At 46.9% G+C, this 22,558-nt stretch overlaps 1 protein-coding gene across 3 annotated transcripts in view; it reads right to left on the bottom strand.

Annotated features, from left to right (window-relative positions):
* The window catches only part of GFRA1 (GDNF family receptor alpha 1), a 161,528-nt gene that overhangs the window by 73,125 nt on the left and 65,845 nt on the right, over positions 1–22,558 (bottom strand). For all 3 annotated transcript variants that reach the window (XM_069979715.1, XM_069979714.1, XM_069979716.1), the window contains exon 3: positions 18,961–19,044. In XM_069979715.1, the coding sequence (XP_069835816.1) occupies positions 18,961–19,044 (84 nt within the window). The remainder of the gene's footprint in view (positions 1–18,960; positions 19,045–22,558) is intronic.

Below are 22,558 nucleotides of genomic sequence, written 5' to 3'. Positions count from 1 at the left end.
TGTTGGGGGCCGCGCTCAGGCCTGGGGGCCACGCCGCTTCCTATCCTCTCTGGATTAAGTTACCTTGTTAGTGCGGCCGTGTCCCCCGGGGATACAGATGTTTAGACTTTATCTAACCCCCGACTCCGGCACAGGAAAAACCTCATTAAAAGAAAATGGTGAAAAAATAAAACAACAGGATCGATTACAGGGCAGCTGCTGCCCAGGGGGCCACACACTGACAGGTAGAGGGGCCCGGGGATCAGTGACACAGAACACATGTGGGGATCATTCACAGTGAGAGCTAAACTAAAGGGCAATGAGGGGAGAAGACCTCCAGCTGTAGGTATCTCTATGGGAAACAATGAAACGTTAAGTTAATGTCCCTGAAGGTGACGATTTGACTGCAGATCCGGAACGTGGTCAGAGTCATTCCAACGCACGGGAATCATCCGAAACCCAAAAATTACTGCAACTTGTCATATCCGAGAGCAAAGGAAGCCATGCACATTGGCCGTGCAAGAAGATACCTGCAGACCGTCTCATGTGTATGGAGACCACCTACCTGATGGCGGGTGTGGGGAAAGGGAATGGTTAGACATGTTAGATTTCAAATGTCTGATCTATTATATAGCAGCAGCTTATTTAACGCTCCCTACTGAGAACGTATGTACACTTGGCTGAGGGGAGCATGCGCGTGTAGAGGAGGTAGAGGAAAGAATAGTTGCCTGGTCATAACCATCGGCTACCTGCCCCGCCAATGGGGGGGGGGGGGGGGGGGTACGGAGGTCGGACCCCCGTGATCTCTTACTTTTCCCCTATCCTGTGGGTAGGGGAAAAGTTACATTTTTCTTGGAAAATCTCTTTGAATACAATTTTCTGATACCAGAAAAAGTGATACTGTGGCCATTGTTTCAATTTTTTTTTATTTTTCTATCTATATTATATAATAATCCTGATATCTTGCAGTTCTCATTCTCACCACTGGGGCTACAACTAAGCTGAGACTTCCTGTTGTGTCTGTGGTGATAAGAGGCGGCTGCTGTAAAGTGATCTGTACAGCATTTCAGCGTCATGTGACACCAGTAGATAGAAGAGACAATAGTTGCTCCCTGTGGAATAACCTCTTCACAGGTCACAGAGCGCGCTCAGTAATGTCTCACATCCATCTCAAGGGGATACAGTCTGTCTATTGTCATCTATGTCCATGAGGCTTGCTGTAAAGCATGTCAATAAACGCTGTTAAAAACAGCTCAGGAAAGATGGCCGCCCCCATAATAATGTACAAAAAGAGAAAGATAAAAAATTAGTCATAGGCTATGTGCACACAACATACTATTTTTTAAATGAACGGCTGTTTTTCCATTTAAAGAGGATGTACCACCTGGTACATCCTCTTTAACCTAACCCACTGATCGAACGGCATACAGGGGAGGGCCGGATCCGGTGCATAGAACGGCGCCGTGCACGTGCCAGGTGGTACATCCTCTTTAAGTTTTGAGTGCCAAACAACAGCCGTTGTTCAATGCACTGTGTGAAAGCAATGGCCCTTGTTCCATTGACTTCAATGCATTTCATTGCAGTAAGAAAAGAACGGCCGTTGTTTTAATGGAAAACAACGGACGTTCGTTTAAAAAATATATTGTTGTGTGAACATAGCCATAAAATAGAAACAGATTAGTATTAAAAAAAAAAATCTAAGTAGCGCATTCCCTTTAAGACTGTTCCCATTCACACACAGCAAGCAGTAAGAAGCCAGAAGCCAAAGTTAATCAGAAAGTTCCAGAACGATGAAGCCCTTTAAGTCCATCTTCATCATCGTCATCCTTAGGTCTGGGAGCTAAAGAGTGTTAAGTCTGGGATAAATAGTTGCCATTATTTGCTTGTTCACATGGATGAGAATGTGAAGGAACAATGAATATTCATCAAGGAGTATGTGTTCTGCCGCTGCCCCTGGTGCGCGCCCCAAGGCAAAAGCCGGCGTGTGCTCTCCATGTTCTGGCGGCAGATTAATGCAGTGGCGGCGCGGGGTACATGCATCATCCTCCTGCACTCCTGTAATTGAGTCTTGTATGTAAATGAGAGCTATCAATTATTAACATTATTTAAACCCAAAGATAAAACCTGGGCTCCCTCCATTCATCAAGCCTGAGCAGCTCCGCCGGAGCGAGGAGCGCGGTGCTGGATGGCGATAGGCGGAGAAGAGACACAAAGCTCCTTATTAATTCATGTCCCCGGACCATTAGTGTGAGTGATGCCCCCTCCCCCCTCCTTCAGGCCTAATTATGTTGTATGTTTTCAGCCGCTTGAAGGGGATAATATTAAAAATGTGTGGCATTAATATCCGTAATGTCTGCGCGGTTCACAAGGCGCGCAACTCACAGCCATAGATACAAGTAATAAAGACTTGGGATGGCCACATTGCTACCCACGGTCTTCTATGTCGTACGTCATAGTCAGGGGCTAATTAGCAGCGAGACCCCCGGGGGCCGACATTGTATTGTCCTCCACAATTATCGTCTCATGGGGAAAAAAGGAAACAGTTAAAGGGCAACTCCAGTCACTGCTGATATTAACATGAATGATGCAGGAAACGTCCCTAAGTCACATTATACAGACATTGGGTAACATAAATTTTACTGAAATCTTTTATTTTTAGTCTAAATGTCCGTCCCATCATGCCTCAGGACGGAGGACAGATTTCATATCCTCATTACCATGGGCAGAGACTTCTCTTGTGATTAGTGTCACCTACTGTAATGTATGTCGTATAAGGAGCGGACGAGGGATGGAAACAAAGGCACTGGACACATGGTTGTATGTACAAAGATATAACTCCTACATTACCGTCTCCTATGTACAGGAATATAACCACTATAATACTGCTCCTATATACAGGAATATAACTACTATAATATGCACAAGCCATAAAGACAGAAACGACTGCACATCGTACCCATGGCTGACACGAAAGCTTATTCAGCTACATTTAAAACCAACATCAGAAGTTAGTATATAATTTGGCCAAACCATATTGCCTCATGTACCACGTGCAGGTCTTCTGATACACGAGTCCCTAACAAAAAAACATCACTGTGCCGGTCAGCGACCACAATCCCCGCAAAACGTGCGCAAGCAGAGAAGGGGGCCACGGAATGGCCCTGCAACCCCATTGTCACAGGACCAGACCCTAAAGTGCCCCCCCAGACCCCGCAGGCGCCACCTGCGGAAAAAGTGGACGCCAAGCAACACAAGTGTGAACAAGCTCTTACCTCTCTCCCTATTCCTCTGCAGGTAGAATGGGAGAATACTAGGAGATCCTCCCTCCTCCCTCTGTCCCTTTTTTCATTGTGGCTAGCACTCGTGCTTTGTAAGACCCATGTGATCCAAATTAGCAGGAAGCACCTGTGTACATAAGGGGAGGATCTCCTAGTATTCTCCCATTCTACCTGCAGAGGAATGGAGAGAGAGGTAAGAGTTTGTTCACACTTGTGTTGCTTGGCGTCCACTTTTTCCGATGGTGGCGCCTGTGGGGTCTGGGGGGGCCCTTTAGGGTCTGGTCCTGTGACAATGGGGTTGCAGGGCCATTCCGTGGCCCCCCTTCTCTGCTTCCGCACGTTTTGCGAGGATTGTGGTCGCTGACCGGCACAGTGATGTTTTTTGGTTAGAGACTCATGTGTATCAGAAGACCTGCACGTGGTACATGAGGCAATATGGTTTGGCCAAATTATATACAATCTTCTGATGTTGGTTTTAAATGTAGCTGAATAAGCTTTCGTGTCAGCCATGGGTGCGATGTGCAGCCATTTCTGTCTTTTTGGCTTGTGCATATAACTACTATAATACTGCCCCCTATATACAGGAATATAACTACTATAATACTGCTCCCTATATACAGGAATATAACTACTATAATACGGTTCAGGGAAGAAAAAGAGTGCTGCACCTCACACCTATGGCTGACACCAGTACCTCTCGGCCGCATAAAAAACATCAGAATTCTGTATGTGAATTGATCAAGCCACACCGCCCCATGTACCGCGTGCAGGTATCTGATACACATGGGTCCCTACACTAAGTCCACACTGTGCCAGTCAGCAACCACCACCCCCGCAGGCGTGCACAGTCAGGGAAGGGAGGCCATGGAACGGCCCTGCAACCCCCATGCCACAGGACCAGACCCAAAAATGCCACACCAAAACCCAGCCAGCACCACCGGCGGAGGAAGCTGCCCCCAAACAGCACAAGTCTGGATAAGGTATTGCACTCACCATAGCTATCAAAGATAGAATGGGACCGACAGGAGGGATTAAAACCATGAGCACTCAGGTGTCTCCTGCTAATTGCGGACATGTGGGTCTCACCAGGAGGAGTGCAAAACACGGAGAAGAGAGAAACAAAATACGGTTCAGGGAAGAAAAAGAGTGCTGCACCTCACACCTATGGCTGATACTAGTGCCTCTCAGCTGCATAAAAAACATCATAATTCTGTATGTGAATTGATCAAGCCACACTGCCCCATGTACCTCGTGCAGGTATCTGATACACATGGGTCCCTACACTAAGTCCACACTGTGCCAGTCAGCAACCACCACCCCCGCAGGCGTGCACAGTCAGGGAAGGGAGGCCATGGAACGGCCCTGCAACCCCCACGCCACAGGACCAGACCCAAAAATGCTACACCAAAACCCAGCCAGCACCACCGGCGGAGGAAGCTGCTCCCAAACAGCACGAGAGGTACTAGTATCAGCCATAGGTGTGAGGTGCAGCACTCTTTTTCTTCCCTGAACCGCATTTTGTTTTTCTCTTTTCTCCGTGTATTGCACTCCTCCTGGTGAGACCCACATGACCGCAATTAGCAGGAGACACCTGAGTGCTCATGGTTTTAATCCCTCCTGTCTGTCCCATTCTATCTTTGATAGCTATGGTGAGTGCAATACCTTGTCCAGACTTGTGCTATTTGGGAGCAGCTTCCTCCGCCGGTGGTGCTGGCTGGGTTTTGGTGTAGCATTTTTGGGTCTGGTCCTGTGGCATGGGGGTTGCAGGGCCGTTCTATGGCCTCCCTTTCCTGACTGTGCACGCCTGCGGGGGTGGTGGTCGCTGAATGGCATAGTGTGGACTTAGTGTAGGGACCCATGTGTATCAGATACCTGCACACGGTACATGGGGCAGTGTGGCTTGATCAATTCACATACAGAATTCTGATGTTTTTTATGCAGCCGAGAGGTACTAGTATCAGCCATAGGTGTGAGGTGCAGCACTCTTTCTTCCCTGAACCACCATAACTACTATAATACTGCCCCTATATACAGGAATATAACTACTATAATTCCGTAGACCGGAAGAAGCGTGGGAACACGTGAAACAATTGTTGTCTACACCTGAGAATACACCTGCCTTCACTCCCCCCTCCCTGCACGTTTGAATGAAACCTCCATTAACGTGCCCCAGCGGCACACTACATCGGTGAGTGCACGTATCTTTGACTTTGTATTTGTGTATTACCTTACTGCCTATACGGAGCACCCTGAGTTCAGTGGCCTCGGTGGGGTCACCTCGTAGGTCTCCTTCCTGTGAATCCGGCTGCGGGAGATTGCGAGGGCGGTGCGATCCACTCCTCCTCTCTTGTTAATAACTACTATAATACTGCCCCCTATATACAGGAATATAACTACTATAATACTGCTCCTATATACAAGAATATAACTACTATAATACTTCCCCTATATACAAGAATATAACTACTATAATACTGCTCCTATATACAGGAATTTAACTTCTATGCTCTCGGCTAGACGACAGGCCCCAGTGGCCAGAAACGGCCGTCGCCAATAGAGACATGTCACGCACCCTCCCCCTCTCTGCCGCTTTACATTAATGAAATAAAGACGAAATAGATCTGCTATCAAGCAATCGGTGAGTGCTGGACTTTCTTCTTTTTCTTCCGTTTATCATTACACTGCTGTTTACCGATCCGTGCACCACTATGCAGATGTCTTTATTAGAGTAGCCATCCACCTGCACTCATCCTGAACCCCTTCTGAATCGGCGAAAGTGATTGCTGCTCCGGCTGTGCTGAGGTGACAGGAATATACAGGAATATAACTACAATAATACTGCTCCTATATACAGAAATATAACTACTATAATACTGCTCCTATATACAAGCATAGAACTGCTATAATGCTGCTCCTATTTACAAGAATATAACTACTATAATACTGCTCTCTATATTAGGGCTGGGCGGTATACCGCAAAAATACCGATACCGTCACTGGCGTCGGTTAACCGACCTCAACTTAGCCAGGACGGTATCTGCGGTATTTTTGCTTTCTATCTCCCTGTTAGAGTGCCCCCTCACTGCGCCCATCCTGTGAGAGCGCCCCCCGCACACACGCACGCCGCCTGGCATTAGCGCTGTACATTATGTGCAGGGGCGCTAATATCAGAGCGGGAGGTGGTGGAGGAGCAGCAGTGTAAGAAGGCCCCGCCCCCCGCAAGTCCCGTCCAAGCGCCCGCCCTCCTTACCCGTCCGGTCCCGTCTGAGGCTCCTCACCTGTCCGATAACACCCCACCCCCAGCGGTCCAGTCCCGTCCGATGCCCCCCACTGGTCCCGTCCTGTCCGAGGCCCCCCACCTCTCCCCTCCGAGGCTCCTCCCCCACACACCCGCCCGGCGAACACTGCCCATGTTTCCTGTGTGTGCAGGGACGCCGGCGTGTCAGAGCTGGAGGAGCAGCATTTGGGGGCGGCTGTCCTGTACTTCCCTAAGTAACAGTACAGGAGTGTAGTATAGGAGGAATGAATGGGCTGCAGCAGGCAGGATAAGTTATAGGAGACATCCTGCTGCAGCCCATTCATTCCTCCTATGCTACAGCCCTGTACTGTTACTAAGGGAACTACATTTCCCTGTATAGTAATACACCCCTATCTGCCGCCTTGTATAGTCATATACCCCTGTCTGCCCCCCCCTGTATAGTCATACACCCCTGTCCGCCCCCCATATAGTCATACACCCCTGTCCGCCCCCCCCCCGTATAGTCATACACCCCTGTCCGCCCCCCCCCGTATAGTCATACACCCCTGTCCCCCCCCTGTATAGTCATACACCCCTGTCCGTCCCCCCTGTATAGTCATACACCCCTGTCCCCCCCCCTGTATAGTCATACACCCCTGTCCGTCCCCCCTGTATAGTCATACACCCCTGCCCGCCCACCCCGCCTGTATAGTCATACACCCCTGTCCGCCCACCCCGCCTGTATAGTCATACACCCCTATCCCCCCTGTATAGTCATACACCCCTGTCCGTCCCCCCTGTATAGTCATACACCCCTACCTCCCCTGTATAGTCATACACCCCCGTCCCCCCCCCACTGTATAGTCATACACCCCTATCCCCCCTGTATAGTCATATACCCCTATCCCTCCTGTATAGTCATACACCCCTGTCCACCCCCCCCCTGTATAGTCATACACCCCTGTCCGTCCCCCCTGTATAGTCATACACCCCTGTCCGCCCACCCCGCCTGTATAGTCATACACCCCTGTCCGCCCACCCCGCCTGTATAGTCATACACCCCTGTCCGCCCACCCCGCCTGTATAGTCATACACCCCTATCCCCCCTGTATAGTCATACACCCCTGTCCGTCCCCCCTGTATAGTCATACACCCCTACCTCCCCTGTATAGTCATACACCCCCATCCCCCCCCCACTGTATAGTCATACACCCCTATCCCCCCTGTATAGTCATATACCCCTATCCCTCCTGTATAGTCATACACCCCTGTCCACCCCCCGCCTGTATAGTCATACACCCCTGTCCACCCCCCCCGTATAGTCATACACCCCTATCCGTCCCCTGTATAGTTATACACCCCTGTCCGCCACCCCTGTATAGTCATGCTCAGTGAGTTTTTTACTTTTTTGATATTGACAGTTTTTCATAGCAAGTGGGTGTGGTTTGCAAAAAGGGGCATGTCATAATTATCGTTACCGCGGCTACATGTGCGATTAATCGCGATATTGATTTTGGCCCATATCGCCCAGCCCTACTCTATATACAGGAATATAACTACTATAATACTGCTCCTATATACAGAAATATAACTACTATAATACTGCTTCTATATACAGGGATATAACTACTATAATACTGCTCCTATATACAGGAATATAACTACTATAATACTGCCCCCTATATACAGGAATATACTACTATAATACTGCTCCTATATACAGGGATGTAACTACTATAATACTGCTCCTATATACAGGAATATACTACTATAATACTGCCTCCTATATACAGGGATATAACTACTATAATACCGCTCCTATATACAAGAATATAACTACTATAATACTGCTCCTATATACAAGAATATAACTACTATAATACTGCTCCTATATACAGGAATATAACTACTATAACACTGCCCCTTATGTATAAGAATATAATTACAGGGACATTACATTCTGGGGATAATATATATGTGTTTCTATGCAGTTGCCGCCATCTGTGAGTTGCACCATTCTTCTCTTCGAGGTAATAATCACCCTCATAGGAGCCGCAAATTCAGGAGATGACAGATCTGTGTAGGAAGAAGATGGAGGGAGAGTCCTGACAGGGGTCATTATGGAGTGAGAGCGATGCTCCTGAGGCGCGGCGTTCCGGTAAGGTAATATCTGGTGAACTTTACACCACTTTCTCCAGTTTCCTCCTCCATTAATTTCTCCATCCAGATGTCTGTTCCTCATATCATATCCAGAAACAATACAGATCAGTGTAACATAACCCGCGCTATGAGCGCAAGACGTCTGCACAAAATTGATTTTGTTTTTTCTTCTTTTTTTTTTCTAAAGGGAAGGTCACGGCGTCCTCCATATCCTCCGAGCTGGTGAGTAGGGCCGGGTGCCCCCCCCGCATCTCCAGACCCCACACAAAGAGAAACCTTATAGGAATCCGGCTCCATGATGAATATTCCAGACAGAGAAGCCGGTAAATCTCCATCGTCAGGACGTTCTGCACATTTAGGTTCCATTTCTGACCATGAATACAAGTCCTGTTCAGATCACAAGGATGTGAGTTTGTTACAATGTATTAAAGCAAGAAACAGCCCAGGAGGAGGCTCCTTACTACTCATAGTCCATAGCCCCGCCCCCGAGGAACTGAAAACACAAGATATATAGAGCAACAGCCACCGGCACTACCTTGGGGAAGTTCACTGGAGCGGGGGTTATTTGAACAGCGAGTGTAAACGCACAGTGTGCACGATCACTGGTTGGCGCTCACTGTCCCAGAAATATAAAGTGCAATCACAACAATCAAGGGTAGAATAGATGAGAGAGGGAACCCACCTAATGTTGTGATCTTCTTTATTTTAGTGGTATAAAAAAAAAAAAAAAACACACACACACACACACACAGTACATACTGGGCCAATTAGCAAGACGCCAAGCACCTAGATAAGGCGAGGTAACAGCTGGTATGCGCGCTTCTTGGGACCCGAAGGAGCGGGGAAACTTAGGCCCTCCAGCTGTTGCAAGACTACAATCCCCATCATGCCTGTTCAGTTAGTTTCTTGCTATGTACTAAAGCAAGAAAGAGCCCAGGAGGAGGCTCCCTACAACTCATCATCCATAACCCCGCCCCCGAGGAACTGAAAACACAAGCTGATACCTGCCTTGTCTTCTAGACCAGGGATGGGGAACCTTCGGCCCTCCAGCCTGTTGCAAAACTGCAATTCCCATTATACCTTGACAGCCAAAGCTTAGGCTTTTCCGGCATGATGAAAATTGTGGTTTTGCAACAGCTGGAGGGGCCAAAGGTTCCTCATCCCTTCTATAGACAAATGGTCCCGAGCTTGTGGCTTTTCAGCTGCTGCAAAACTACAACCCCCATCATGCACTGTCATCCTATCGGGTCTTCTAGATCAGTTTTTTTCCAACCTGTGGATTTCCCATTGTTGCCAATCTACAACTCCCATGAGGCCACAGGCTGTGGGGTGCTGCCCTATACGGTGGGAAGGGTTGATTTGCTCCATTGCATCGCTTGCTCCTCTCTTCTAAGAAGCTTCTTTTATCTGCAGGAAACGATCGCTGATAAAACGTAATTGTACGATTATAAAGACGCCGCCTGCATCCGGGGCGCATGAAACCCCTGACACGATCTGGAAGGATATGAAATGCGCCCCCTCCAGCGCTCTCTTTATCTTCCCACAGCCTGGCAGTGCCCGCGCCTCACCGGCTTTCAAGCCTGTGCCAAATCCGCCGGTTGACAGTTGTAGCGTAGACTATGAATTTATTACTGTCACCCAAAGAATACTTTCCCTGGCTCCGAGCCTGGAGAGCCGCGCCAAAGCCGATCCCGGCGCACAGCAACAATTAAATAACTTCTGGGCACATGAAAGATGATGAAATCATTATACTGCGGCGAGATAAAGACACAGCAAGCCCAGCCCCGGCCCCTCCGGGACCCCGCGTACACCTCTCGTATCACAGTCACCTCTGGAAAAGAGACAAAGGGAAGGCAAGAGCCTCCAGTGTGTGACCTGCCCAAAGTGAGGACGACATAGTATATACACAATCACTGCCGCACCCTGACCTCACAGCCCAAAACTTTACCCCAGTGCCCACACCTTTACCCCAGTGCACGCACCTTTACCCCAGTGCACGCACCTTTACCCCAGTGCACGCACCCTTACCTCACAGCCCAAAGCTTTACCCCTGTGCCCGCACCTTTAGCCCAGTGCCCGCACCTTTCGCCCAGTACTCGCACATTTTTTAAGTCCCTGCGCCTTTAAAGGCGTTGTTCACCAAACAATTCTTTCAAAACCGTTAACAGAAAGTGCCAGAGATTTGTAATTTACTTCTCTTAAAAAATCTCCAGCCTCCCATGACTTATCTGCTGTATGCCCTGCAGGAAGTGGTGTATTTTCTCCAGTCTCACACAGTGCTCTCTGCTGCCACCTCTGTCCATGTCAGGAACTGTCCAGAGCGGTAGCAAATCCCAATAGAAAACCTCTCCTGCTCTAGAGAGTTCCAGAGAAGGACAGAGGTGGCAACAGAAAGCACTGTGTCACACTGGAGAGAATACACCACTTCATGCAGGACATACAGCAGCTGATAAGTACTGGAAGACTGGCGATTTTTAAGAGAAGTAAATTACAAATCTCTGGCACCAGTTTATTTGAAAGAATAGGTTTTTTTTTAACTACCCCTGTAACTCAGTGCCTCCACCTTTATCCAAGATACCTTTTACACAGCTGGATATGGGGGCTGTGTATGGCCGCAGACCAGCACTGGTCAGCAAGATTTACAAGACACGATTAATATGCATTTTATCAGCCGCATACCTCCTGTTTACACAGTGATGTGCCACATATAACACCACAATTTACGGCCGGAGAAAAGATCAAATTGGCCATCAAGCAGGTGTTTGTTTGCTCTTCGGCTGATCTCAGACACTTTTACACAAGCGGATTATCGGCAGAATGAACGTCCCTAGTAATGCTTGTTAGTGATTATCGGCCCGTGTAAAAGCACCTTAAAAGGGGTATTCCCCCCCAAGAGCTAAAAAAATAAAATGCTCCCAAACCTACCTAGTGACATAGCAGAGCTCAAGTATTGACATAGAGTCGAGGCAGTGACATAGCAGAGTTGAGGCAGTGCGATAGCTATTGCTTGGTGCTGATGGTGAGGGGGGGGGTCCCGCCTAGGCCACTAAATGGCTGAGCTCCCTTGAGACGTCACGTCTCATGCTGCAGCTCACACCAATAAGTGGCCATGGGACGGGTGTGCGGGGCGGCGCTGGAATCGGGAAGGTAAGTGACCGCTGTCGTCTATAACCAGCCCCTCCCCGGCCATAGCTTGAAGATACCCCCGGGCCGGAGTACCTCTTTAATGCAAAAATAATTTGGGGGGGAAATACCCCTTTAAGAGTCTGCAGCTTTACATCAGTCTTTGATGCAGTTTTCTGAACAAACTTTCATGTATAACCCTAAAGCCTCCTTCACAAACGTTATATGCCGCTCGGAATACTCCATCCCCAACTACATCCTCCACTACATGCGCAACTCCATCCCACATCCCTGACTGCATCCCCAACTTCATCCTCATCTGCAACTACATCCGCAACTTTATCCACAACTGCATCTGCAACTCCATCTACAGGAATACAGAGAGGTTCCACAGTACAGTAACTTCCTGCAGACTTCATCTTTCCTCTTCCCAGGTGTCAGCCATTCCAGGCTGGCATGAAGCTGACTGTAGGGCAGATTATTACAATCTATTGCTCCCTGCTATCAGCCATTCCAGGCCGCCATGGAGCTGACTGTATTTTGCAGCAGTCTTTCCACAGCTGTCACTTCCCTAAACACGACAAAATGATTTCCCATGGAAGCTCTACAGACGTGACGCCACGTTTCGAAGCTGCTCGCTGTACAGCCCTAACCTTACACAACGTTCCAGCTTGTTTCATGGATGGGATACAGACAGATACATTGTATCCATGTCTTGCTTTCAGCCAAGAGTTAACTAGAAATGCGTCAACACAATGTATGAGTGCTGCGCTGCCAGCTCGGCTCTGCGCTGCCGACTCTCCATACTGGGAGATTTTAATAATGCAGAACTGTCATAAAATCTCCAAGAAGGAAAAAAAAATATATATTGTTTTTCTGTTTCTTCTGAAGCAAATCTGCCGTTCAAGCCGCAAAGCGAAATGTGATTAAAGCGATGCCGGCTCCCGTCCCGGGATCTGATTTTATTATTTTTAGAAATGTATCTTTCATATGAAATATTAAGTCATCACGCTCCATACAAATTCCATTACAAGGACTTGACATCGGTGGAGGCTCGGAGAAGTTGGGCGCCGGGGAGTTGTCCGCCATACGGGAAGCTGGCGTGCATTTCCATATTGTGTTCTCTCGCTCTCGCAGGTGTCTGCACATAACTAGGTTTTATATGGAGTCATATTTATGGTGTAAACAGCTTCACCCTTGATGCTGAAGAGATTAATGGCTACTAAGAAATCACTTATCAGCATTGATCGCGGGGGATGAACAATGACGGCTCCTCCGCTGATGAATACACAAGGAGATGGCAAATAACTCACACGGAATGCCATTCATTACTTTACTACTGACCACCTGGCCTAACCCTACGCGAGACGGTGGAGCCTCACCCTACGCGAGACGGTGGAGCCTAACCCTACGCGAGACGGTGGAGACCATGGAACGACCAGTTTCTTATCATGTATCTGATGATGCAATAAATGGCGCGAAAAGCTCGAATCGGCCTAAGCAGTTTCCTCATCTTTGGACTCTTTATTGCCATTTACAATCCTTGGATAGAGGTAAGTGTATGATTCTGCCGGGTATGCTGGGAGAACTATTCTTGAGAACTGGACCAACAGAGCTCCTGTCTAGTGCACAGTCACTACTACTTTTACTGTCTATGTGAGTGCCGAAGATAGCCGAGTGTTGTATTGGACATCTTTGGTGCATAAATAGAAAAATTAAGGAGGTGGACAAGAATGCCGACTACCGCTCCATTCAGATGGAGTAACCGATCGTAATAACCACTATGGTTCTGTGTAATGTGGTAGACAATTTCAGGTTAACGATAAACAATCTCGTTTGCAATCGTTTATCATTAAAAATCATTTTGTCTAATAGAACACTAAGGGGGAAATTTATTAAAAGGTTAAAATGGCTTTTTTAGGTGCAGATGGGCCTGATCAGCGTGAAATATTCGCAAATGGTCTACTTGTGAATATAATATTTGCATCTGGCCCATCTGCGCCTCCTGCGCCATTAGAATTGGGGGGGGGCCTCTACATGCACTGCATTTATAGTGAAAGCTATAACCCCTTTAAGTGAGTCCTGAGGTACAGCAATGGGGTCTCCACCAGGCCTTGATTCCTGTGAATGGACCACACAATGGCATGGCATACCTCCCTGACCCTCTTGTGTACAGTGTACCCACCCAATCCCAATGGCCCCTATTCATAATATTCTATTAGACGGGGGTCACACCACGCTTTAACCTTCTGTCACAAGTATAAACCCTCTATAAGCATACAGTGGGCTATGTGCAGAACGCCTAGGGAGACTCTGATGATGTCATTGTCCATATATGGCTAGTTACACCATCAGGAAATCTGGGTAGCTCTCTGTGTAGTAAGCCTGTCTCTCCTCCTCCTCAGCTCCCTGCAGGGTGGTGGTACTACTGACAGCCAGCATTAATATCAGTCTCAGGTGACTTTCTGCAGTACCTCCTCTCTGCACAGTGTGGGAACACCCTGCATTTACTACACTGGTTCCTCATTCTGTGCAGTATATAACGACATATATATCGTCCACGCAGAGGGCAAAATGACACACTCCTGGACCCCATTTATGCTAAACCTGTGGCACAACTGCAGTGTGAACCCAACCCTATTCTGACACATACCTGCTCTCTAGCTATGCCAATCTGAGTTCAGAATCGTTATTTAGATGACGGGTCTCTGGGAATGGGGGGGGTTATTAGAGGGTTCTGTTTCTAATTGCGGTGATGTGAGTCAGGCAATGCACCATTGGAATGATTATGCAAATTAGCTCTCATCCTCTCTAGTGCCACCTACAGGAGGTGGAGGGGACTCACCCTGTTTCAGTAATGGCCATTATCATCAGATCCTGTAGGTGATGACTGATCTCTCTAGTACTTTGCTTCAGCATTTATGACTATTTTCTCATCATCATGGCCACGCCCCTAAAAGGAGACATTGCTTATTGCTGTTTTGCTGCATCTTTCCAGCCATATATTTTTTTTTTACCATATTTCTGGGTCATACAGAGGACAAACGAGCGCCGTTGTCTCCCACTTACGTCCCCCCGTATCCCGCCGTTTGCCATTTTTTCTGGTTTAATGTATATTGCATAGCGACCGTCCTTCCTTTCATTATGCAGATGAGATTAGTCAGAGCGCGTCGTCCGTGGCGCGGTATAAATAACGGATGATTAGTTTATTATCTGATGACAGGTAAAGCTGATTTACGCCGCGCTCCTGCCTATTCATCACTGCGCCGGCTCTGTTTTTTTTTTTGCGTGGCGTTCCGTATTAGCACAATGCCGACCACACTGAGCTTTTCATCAAGGCGGCCGAGATCCCATTTACATGTAAACGCATTGCTTTTAATTTAATTGGTTTTGGTGGAGCCGACTGTGCGGCGGGATCCCTGAGGATGGCGGAGAGATGAACCGCGGCGCTGAACCAAGTTCAAAGATTTGTCTGCTGCCACCCAATGTGATAATAAATGGAGTGCCAGGAGACAAGCGCTCCGCTCTCAAACAAAAGGCGAGAAATCCTGCGCTGAGTCAGAGCCCGAGAGACTAAGAGAGTCCAGCAAGATCAAGACCTAACACGAGGAGAGGTCAATGAGCTCTGGAAGGAAACATTGTCCAGAGACTTTGGTCCTGGCAGGGCAGAAGGAAACCGCAGCGCCACCTACAGGCCCGGCCTGATATAACCTGTTTTTGTAACTTTCTGATGTCTCTTTTCTTCACCGCTGGAGAGAGTGGAGTGAAGCCGCCCTGTAATACCAGGGTCTGACGAAACACAACAGGTCCTGAGGAGACAGTTCGCAGATGGACTCTGTCATTTTCATCATAACACATTGCAGGGGTTGTCTGGATCAGAGACCCTTCTCCTATGCCCTATAAGGCCATGTTAGGCTGAGGAAAGGGAGGGGTGGCCTCCCGGGCAGGACCCCTTCTCTATAATCTGCTGGAGTCACTGAAAGCCTCTGTTCATGGTAGCTGTGAAGCTGAACCCCCCCCCCCCCCCCCCCCACCCGGACCACCAGACAACCAGACAATAGCCCTGGGACTCACTCTCAGTGTAATTGTTGTTTATTTGAATTTTTTGATCTGAAAGAGAAATGTGTATGTGGGTAATATCAAAGGGAGGAGACCCCCGAAAATGTATACAGTATAACTGTTTATATAAAGAACTAGTGGGCACCGCTATTAATCAAGGAGTGCTAAACCAATGCATATAAATAACACATAACCCTCCTAAAGAACCAAAGCATATGCACAAAGAGGTAGCACATCACAAAAAATATCTTTATTACAACATCATCATAAATACCAAAAAAACATAAATAACAATTATGCAGGAGTATTGCAAAGAGGGAGACAAACCCTGAATACTACTCTACATTAAAAACACTTAAAATGTCAACATGAGTCCTGCTGGTGTTCCAGCAAAGACTAATCAACCACACTGACCCCGGACTGTATGTACAATGTGAAAGTGTAACACAGCTGCCTAGGCAAAATCCCTGTAAAATATAACATGACCACAATGGTATATGCATAAGATAAGAGAATAAAAAAGGTCACCATATAAAAGATTCTTTTTCCATCTGACCCGCTCTTTATAATTTACAGGACTGTATATGGTGACCTTTTTTATTCTCTTATCTTATGCATATACCATTGTGGTCATGTTATATTTTACAGGGATTTTGCCTAGGCAGCTGTGTTACACTTTCACATTGTACATACAGTCCGGGGTCAGTGTGGTTGATTAGTCTTTGCTGGAACACCAGCAGGACTCATGTTGACATTTTAAGTGTTTTTAATGTAGAGTAGTATTCAGGGTTTGTCTCCCTCTTTGCAATACTCCTGAATAATTGTAATCAATGGTTTTTTGGTATTTATGATGATGTTGTAATAAAGATATTTTTTGTGATGGGCTACCTCTTTGTGCATATGCTTTGGTTCTTTAGGAGGGTTATGTATACAGTATAACAAGACATGAATGCCAGCCATAGCAGTGTCCATAATACAGTACCGGCCATAGCAGTGTCCATAATACAGTACCGGCTATAGCAGTGTCCATAGTACAGTACCGGCTATAGCAGTGTCCATAGTACAGTACCGGCCATAGCAGTGTCCATAATACAGTACCGGCTATAGCAGTGCCCATAGTACAGTACCGGCTATAGCAGTGTCCATAATACAGTACCAGCTATAGCAGTGCCCATAGTACAGTACCGGCCATAGCAGTGTCCATAATACAGTACCGGCTATAGCAGTGTCTATAGTACAGTACCGGCCATAGCAGTGTCCATAATACAGTACCGGCTATAGCAGTGTCTATAGTACAGTACCGGCCATAGCAGTGTCCATAATACAGTACCGGCCATAGCAGTGTCCATAGTACAGTACCGGCCATAGCAGTGTCCATAGTACAGTACCGGCCATAGCAGTGTCCATAGTACAGTACCGGCTATAGCAGTGTCCATAGTACAGTACCAGCTATAGCAGTGTCCATAGTACAGTACCGGCCATAGCAGTGTCCATAGTACAGTACCGGCCATAGCAGTGTCCATAGTACAGTACCAGCTATAGCAGTGTCCATAGTACAGTACCGGCCATAGCAGTGTCCATAATACAGTACCAGCTATAGCAGTGTCCATAGTACAGTACCGGCCATAGCAGTGTCCATAGTACAGTAGCGGCTATAGCAGTGTCCATAGTACAGTACCGGCCATAGCAGTGTCCATAGTACAGTACCGGCCATAGCAGTGTCTATAGTACAGTACCGGCCATAGCAGTGTCCATAATACAGTACCGGCTATAGCAGTGTCTATAGTACAGTACCGGCCATAGCAGTGTCCATAATACAGTACCGGCCATAGCAGTGTCCATAGTACAGTACCGGCCATAGCAGTGTCCATAGTACAGTACCGGCCATAGCAGTGTCCATAGTACAGTACCGGCTATAGCAGTGTCCATAGTACAGTACCAGCTATAGCAGTGTCCATAGTACAGTACCGGCCATAGCAGTGTCCATAGTACAGTACCGGCCATAGCAGTGTCCATAGTACAGTACCAGCTATAGCAGTGTCCATAGTACAGTACCGGCCATAGCAGTGTCCATAATACAGTACCAGCTATAGCAGTGTCCATAGTACAGTACCGGCCATAGCAGTGTCCATAGTACAGTAGCGGCTATAGCAGTGTCCATAGTACAGTACCGGCCATAGCAGTGTCCATAGTACAGTACCGGCCATAGCAGTGTCCATAATACAGTACTAGCTATAGCAGTGTCCATAGTACAGTACCGGCCATAGCAGTGTCCATAGTACAGTACCGGCCATAGCAGTGTCCATAGTACAGTAGCGGCTATAGCAGTGTCCATAGTACAGTACCGGCCATAGCAGTGTCCATAGTACAGTACCGGCCATAGCAGTGTCCATAATACAGTACCAGCTATAGCAGTGTCCATAGTACAGTACCGGCCATAGCAGTGTCCATAATACAGTACCAGCTATACAGGAGTGCCCCGTAGTAGCTATTGAGATGCAGTACCAGTCATAGCTCCTATATGACCAGTTTCACCATTACACTACACGGATATATGGTATTACACCTTATTGCACCACAGATACTTCATAGTACTGCCCCCTTATTACATATACTGCACCTCACTTATGGTGGTCCCCATGCTCAGACTTGTCCCATTATGTCTTAGTGTTTTTCAATAATTAAAATGTATGTGAAAAAAAAAACCTGAGCCGTTTTTACTTGTCTTATTTCCCCATTAGGTCAGAAGCTCTCCAGATGAGATATCATGGCCTCCTATGGTACTAGCCACCAATCTGCTGCTCCGTTCCCACTAACAGGAAGTGACATGTGAGCAGCCAATCAGCAGCCGCCCTGTATGACCGCCTCTTCCTGTGCCCTGGAGCATAATGCATACAGACAGGTGATCGTTCTCACTGATCCGGGGAGTCACATGGCTTGTCTCTGGGTTCACGTATGTCTGGATGTAAAAGAGAAGCCTTGTAGCCAAGTAGCGGGGACCATACACCCCTGGCCTGGATGACATGAATTATTATATCAGTGTTATTCACTGAAGATGGAAGAAAATGAGAATCTCTCTCTGCCACAACATTCGGCGACACATTAATCACCGCCGCCTCTTACCTGATAAACTGGAATCCATTTTAAAGATGTCGGAGAGTCGGTTATTAACAGGCTCATAGGGCGAATCCTCCAGGAGCTCATTCCCTGCAGGAGACACAGAGGAAAAATGAATATTATACTGCTATCAGTTATAGTTATAGTGACACAGTGTATCAGGAGAACAGCGGTATATAGTATATACAGGATAACAGCAGCAGTATATAGTATATACACAACATAACAGCAGCAGTATATAGTATATACAACATAACAGCAGCAGTATAAAGTATATACAGGATAACAGCAGTATATAGTATATACAGGATAACGGCAGTATATAGTATATACAGGATAACAGCAGTATATACAGGATAACAGCAGCAGTATATAGTATATACAGGATAACAGCAGCAGTATATAGTATATACAGGATAACAGCAGCAGTATAAAGTATATACAGGATAACAGCAGTATATAGTATATACAGGATAATGGCAGTATATAGTATATACAGGATAACGGCAGTATATAGTATATACAGGATAACGGCAGTATATAGTATATACAGGATAACGGCAGTATATAGTATATACAGGATAACGGCAGTATATAGTATATACAGGATAACGGCAGTATATAGTATATACAGGATAACGGCAGTATATACAGGATAACAGCAGCAGTATATACAGATTAACAGCAGCAGTATATAGTGTATATATAGGATAACAGCAGAATATAGTATATACATGATAACAGCAGTATATACAGGATAACAGCAGTATATAGAATATACAGGATAACAGCATCAGCATATAGTATATACAGCATAACAGCAGCAGTATATACAGGATAACAGCAGCTGTATATAGTATATACAGGATAACAGCAACAGTATATACAGCATAACAGCAGTAAATACAGAATAACAGCAGTATATAGTATATACAGAATAACAGCAGTATTATATACAGCGTAACAGCAGTATATAGAATATACAGCATAACGGCAGTATATAGTATATACAGGATAACGGCAGTATATAGTATATACAGGATAACAGCAGTATATAGTATATACAGGATAACAGCAGTATATAGTATATTTACATGATAACAGCAATATATAGTATATACAGGATAACAGCACTATATAGTATATACAGCATAACAGCTGTATATACAGGATAAAAGTAGTATATAGTATATATAGGATTACAGCAGTATATACAGGATAACAGCAGTATATAGTATATATAGGATAACAGTATATAGTATATATGTAGCTAATAGTTATGTAGTGATACAATGCCACTCGGGTGGTGGTTGGCCAAGATACAGCCGGGCTCAGTGATGTTATGGCGTGACGCCAGTGCCGGTGGGGCACACAGGTATGGTGGCACACCTGCTTTTAGTTTAAAGGGACGGTTGTACCTTGTTCCCCTGTAGACAGTGTCCTGCCGGGTTGCTACGGGGTCCCTTGGGATGTTATCACGGTGGTCTGGAGTGGTGTAGTTACCCTCCCGGACTGTTGGTACTGCCACCCACAGAAAGGGGAAATGTCCCAAGGAGTATGTGTATACTATGCTGGTGCTGGGCGAAGAATCACAGAGTCTCTTTACTATAAATAATCTCTTGTTTACTCTGAAAGTTCTTGTGTGCAGCAGATCATACAGCGGTGCACTGACAGTATAAGTCACACTTGATAATACACTTGAGAACACAGGATCCAAATCTGTGACAGAGTATAGCGAGGAGTACAGTCGTGCTGACTGGGTTGTGTTGAGAGTAGGGATAAGCGAACCGGCCAAGGTTTGGGTTCGTATAAACCTGAATTCTCGGCTTCTGATTCCCGCTGTCTGCCCACTCCGTGGAGAGGGTGGATACAGCCTGAGGACCGCCTGGAAAACTGGAATACATCCTATGGCTATGGCTTTATCCCAGTTTTCCAGGCGGTCCTCAAGGTTGTATCCACCCTCTCCACAAAGCGGGCAGACAGCGGGAATCAGAAGCCGAGAGTTCAGGTTCATACGAACCCGAACCTCGGCTGGTTCACTCATCTCTAGTTGAGGGGTATACAGAAGAATCAGAGGAGCAGAGAGGAGGATGTCTTGAGTCTCCCAACCCAAGTAGTACTGTGCTCTGCCAGGATGTTGGAGGATGAGGTAGAAAGATAAGAATACTTGAGAGAGAATACTTGTGCCCGTGCATCGATCTTGGTCGGAATAAACCACCTGTTGCCCTACCAGTGTTGGGGGACCCGTCCTAAAAGATGACACAAGCCCTAGACCCTGTTACCTGGGATTAGTGGAATGCTGAGGGTTCCCTGCTGACACCCGCGCTGCAAGTTTCATGGGCTTCTAGTAACTTTACTCTATCCGGATCAGTTCCTAGGTTTTTGTCTTTGTGGATACTGTCCTGCACAGTGACTCTCCTAGTCCACGGCGTGGGTTGAGATAATCTCTGACATATCCTCTCCTGTAAGTGGTTTAACACTGCATAGCGCTGAGTAAGGTTACTTGAAGAGAAACTGTTAGGTGCATCCTAGTTCTACAGAGTCTAGTGACAAAGACCTCATACGAAGGCTGGTTCTGCTGTCCCTGACAGGGGACCTGGCCTAAACCAGGGCCCAGCGTGACTGCTGCTGGGCCTGGGCTGTCTTGCTTCCTCACTGCACAGGAACCTGACTAAGGCCCTGTCCGCGCTGAAGAATGAACATGTTCATTCTTCAGCGCGTACAGAGCAGCAGCGCGCGCCTCCCATAGACTCCCATTATGAGCGGGAGGCTAACGGCATTCCGCGGCGGACAATTCCGTCGCGGAATTCCGCTAGCTTTGCTCAGTGGGAACGGGGCCTAAGACTGAGCTACATTTCCTTTACCCATGTGACCTATCTCCAGCATATCTAAAATGTGCTGTGAGTAGATAAAGAGAGCATAAGTAGAAGTAAAGTAAGAGATGATAGGACAGAAGAATAAGATACTTCCATAGGTTCAGAGATCCACATGTCACACAAATAGAACAATAACCCGTGCAACACTGAGTACACACACCTATAATAGTGGCATCTAGTGGCGAAACTCTATCACTACTACATCACCACTTACAATTAGTACAGGCTTTTGCGAAGGATGTAACCAATAGCAACACCTGTGGTGGAACACCACATATATACTTAGTGATGATTGGAATGGACTTCTTCACACATAACATCACACATACTCAATCACTCTTTCCTCTCTATACCATATAGAATCTTCAGTGCTGTTCCTCTGCTTCTCTTACTGATACACACAGAGCTATCAGCCCTGGATGGCGGTATTATATGGTATGTACAGTACGTCACCATCCGCCTCGTACATGGCAGACACATCAGGTCCATCCCGGTGCTGGGCTATTGATCTGTCATCTCTGTCTGTAGTTTGGCTTCTCCTTAGGTCGTATCTTGATGAGACCTGTGTGTCCGGGGTCAGAGGAGACGAGACAAATCTCCCTGCTGTGTCTGACAACTATTAAGACGACAACTCTTCCATGAGAATGACTGCAGAAGGAAAGCAGTCAAAAGCCCCCCGAATGGGCAACGCAGGCCCATTCCTGGATACAGTGCAGCATAAAGGGGTC

This window comes from Dendropsophus ebraccatus, chromosome 8 (genome assembly GCF_027789765.1).
Source record: "Dendropsophus ebraccatus isolate aDenEbr1 chromosome 8, aDenEbr1.pat, whole genome shotgun sequence".
Classification (NCBI taxonomy): domain Eukaryota; kingdom Metazoa; phylum Chordata; class Amphibia; order Anura; family Hylidae; genus Dendropsophus; species Dendropsophus ebraccatus.
This window is presented reverse-complemented; position numbering and strand designations above follow the sequence as displayed.